At 32.9% G+C, this 2,802-nt stretch overlaps 1 protein-coding gene across 1 annotated transcript; it reads right to left on the bottom strand.

The window, feature by feature from the left end:
- Positions 1-363: 363 nt before the first annotated feature.
- Positions 364-1,971, bottom strand: LOC129231120 (uncharacterized). The gene is made up of 2 exons (XM_054865367.1): positions 1,942-1,971; positions 364-1,011 (listed from the first exon to the last, which is right to left on the bottom strand). The coding sequence occupies exons 1-2, from the start codon at positions 1,969-1,971 to the stop codon at positions 364-366; spliced, it is 678 nt and encodes a 225-aa protein (XP_054721342.1).
- Between the last annotated feature and the right edge of the window lie 831 nt (positions 1,972-2,802).

Here is a 2,802-nt window from a genome sequence, read left to right as displayed (position 1 = left end):
AGAATTCCACAAATAATTGAGGTATAATTTTGTCTCACCCCAGCAGTCTGTTACAACTAGTTTATACTTTTGCTTGCAGAAGGGTTCCGCGGGAAAAATCTAAATCCCAAAAAATTCTTCATGACTCAAACAAAAAATAAGGAACCACTGTAGAACATAGCTTTAACGACAGATGAATTTAGAAAATTGCACTAATTACTATTAGTAGAACTTGAAAAATATTTATTCATATTTGTTTTTACAAAAGTTGCTGATGACATCAAAATTCTGTATTGCTGGTTATAATATGCTTGCTGGATTTTAATACATACATGTTCCAACCTTCAAGAGTTTTTGTGCTTCGCACTTTATTCATGGTTGTTCTTATCCTGCCGCTCCTACCCCTTTTCCATGTAAAGACCCCAGATTATGTCCATAATGCCCAAAACCACCTCCACCAACACCTCCTGCTGCATAAAGTCCTTGTCCACCTGCTCCACCAGTACCAAATCCTCCTAGACCACCAAATCCTCCGTAGCCACCTAGACCATTGTGGGCACCTTGGGCTCCGTATCCAGCACCAAAACCTCCTTTGACACCACTACCAAAATTTTTATTTTGTGAAAACACTTTTTCTTTCGCAAAAGTGTTACTATTTCCTCCAATGAATTGATCTCCGAATCCTCCTTTAGTTCCAAAAACACCACCAAATCCGTTTTGAAGGCCGTAACCTCCTCCGCCAACTCCTTTTGAAAATCCTTGTTTTCCAAATAAGTTTCCTCCATGAAAACCATGACCAGCTGCTCCTAATCCATTGTAGCCACCGTTCAGTGCTCCAGCTGAGTGTAATCCACCTAGTCCATGCAGACCTAAACCAAACAAGCCTGGTAAAGCACCGCCATACGGAAGACCTGGTCCAATAATCGGTCGACTGTACGGAAGAATGTTTTCTGATGATAGAAGATCACTTGGAAACTCACGAATTTGATTTTCTTCACTCCGCATAAGGGGCAAAAGAAAAAGGAGTGCAACCTGTAAAGAGAAAAAGAAACTTTCAATAACAAAAAGGAAATTTATACATACCATCAGTGATCAAAAATTTTTCGCTTAAAATTTTAAAGTGAGAAATTTGTTTCGTGGGTATCATAAATTAACATGAATATATGTGTTTTATAGCCATTCAGACGAATGTTAAGAGTACTTATATAAAGCTTACAGTTCATTTTGTGACTCTCCTCACAAGCTGATCTAAACTAGAACCCCTTGAAAAGGACAGGCCGACTTATCCAACACTTTCGTTCCAAGATGGCTCCGAATCCAACCTTGTTTCTAGTATTTATAAATGCGTTATAATAATCGCTGGTTGCTATGTCGTGGAGCATAAGATGATAAGTTGAGTATAATTTCATTTAAAGTAAACCTAGAAAGATAACTTAGTTCACAAATTCAGCAGAAATATATCGGGAAATGTTTACTGTAATAAACCTCATTTTCACCCTTTATTTGTTTTTAATTTGTATTAAATAAACCGTCTTTATTTACAAAATAGAAAGAATCAAACATGAATCAAGCAACACCACTAAAGCTTGGTCAGCAGTTTTCTGCTACGAAGTTTTTGTACAAATACTAATTTTGTCAAACGACAAATTTAGACCCAAAATGTCGGACGATTCAGCTCCCCTTATGACGTGGCCTTAGTCTAAACAGAACTGAAACTTCGTTTTAAACAGTTACGTCACTTAATCCCTTTTCAAAATTGAATTGCATGTTTTTTAACTTAATCAAAAAGTAACTAAAGCTAATGTTGGAGTTTGGTTAAGACAATTCAGATAGCATCTTTAATTATTTCATTAATACAAATACGCCATTTGATATTCCCCAAAATATCTCAGTAGAGACTCTGTATTTTAATGAATTTTAATTAAAGTTTATAATTAACTGCAGTTAGGAAAGTTTTCTTACCTTTAACATAGTTATAACTAGGGCCGTCATTTAGGTAATTGGAGTCCCCCTCCCCCCAAAAAAGGTTAATTTTTATACACAATGAAAATCATGTTTTGTAAGTTAATAATAATAATCTATAGATGTATGTGTAACCGAATTTTACTGTTCTGCTTCTGTGATTTTTTTCTTCTTTAATTTTAGATGCAGTCGTGATATCTTAATAATTATTTAATTAATGCTGCATATTTCAACGAATTTACAAAACAAATCTAATTTGCTGAAACTGCAAAAATCCGTTTGGTAGTTTAGTTTTTTCGCTAAACAATTTTTATTTTCTTCTTATTTTATGCATTGCTCTTTTTAATATTGTTAATATTTCAAGATTGTTATTTACTTCCTCTATGCATGCTATTAGAGTATTTTATGGTTTAACTACTTTTGTTAAGTTTACTTTAAAAATTTTATTATTGTTTCAGACTGGAATTTAATGTCCACTATATTGTTTATTTTTTATGGTTTTAGAGTATAATTGTAAATATGCAATTAGTTTTATGAGAGGTATAATATCAGTCGTGAGCATGCAATTAATACGAACCAAATTTTTACATTTTACTTCACATAACGAAGGTAACATTCTCAAAGCAAAGAAAAAAAATTAATACATGAACATCTTTGATACAAACGCTAAGTCCTTTATTAGAATGGAAAAAGAAGCTAAAAACATAAATGTAATGTTCATTGTTTAACTAAAGTAATATTTTACAATTATTTATCATTGCAATAACAGAAAACACTAGACTAATAAAAATTGAAATGATATTAATATTCAGGTCATAACAATTTCGTCTGTGGGTAAGGGATTGAGATTGATTGATTTTG

This window comes from Uloborus diversus, chromosome 10, assembly GCF_026930045.1.
Source record: "Uloborus diversus isolate 005 chromosome 10, Udiv.v.3.1, whole genome shotgun sequence".
Classification (NCBI taxonomy): domain Eukaryota; kingdom Metazoa; phylum Arthropoda; class Arachnida; order Araneae; family Uloboridae; genus Uloborus; species Uloborus diversus.
Note: the sequence above shows the minus strand (reverse complement) of the source record. Positions and strands in the feature narration are given on the sequence as shown.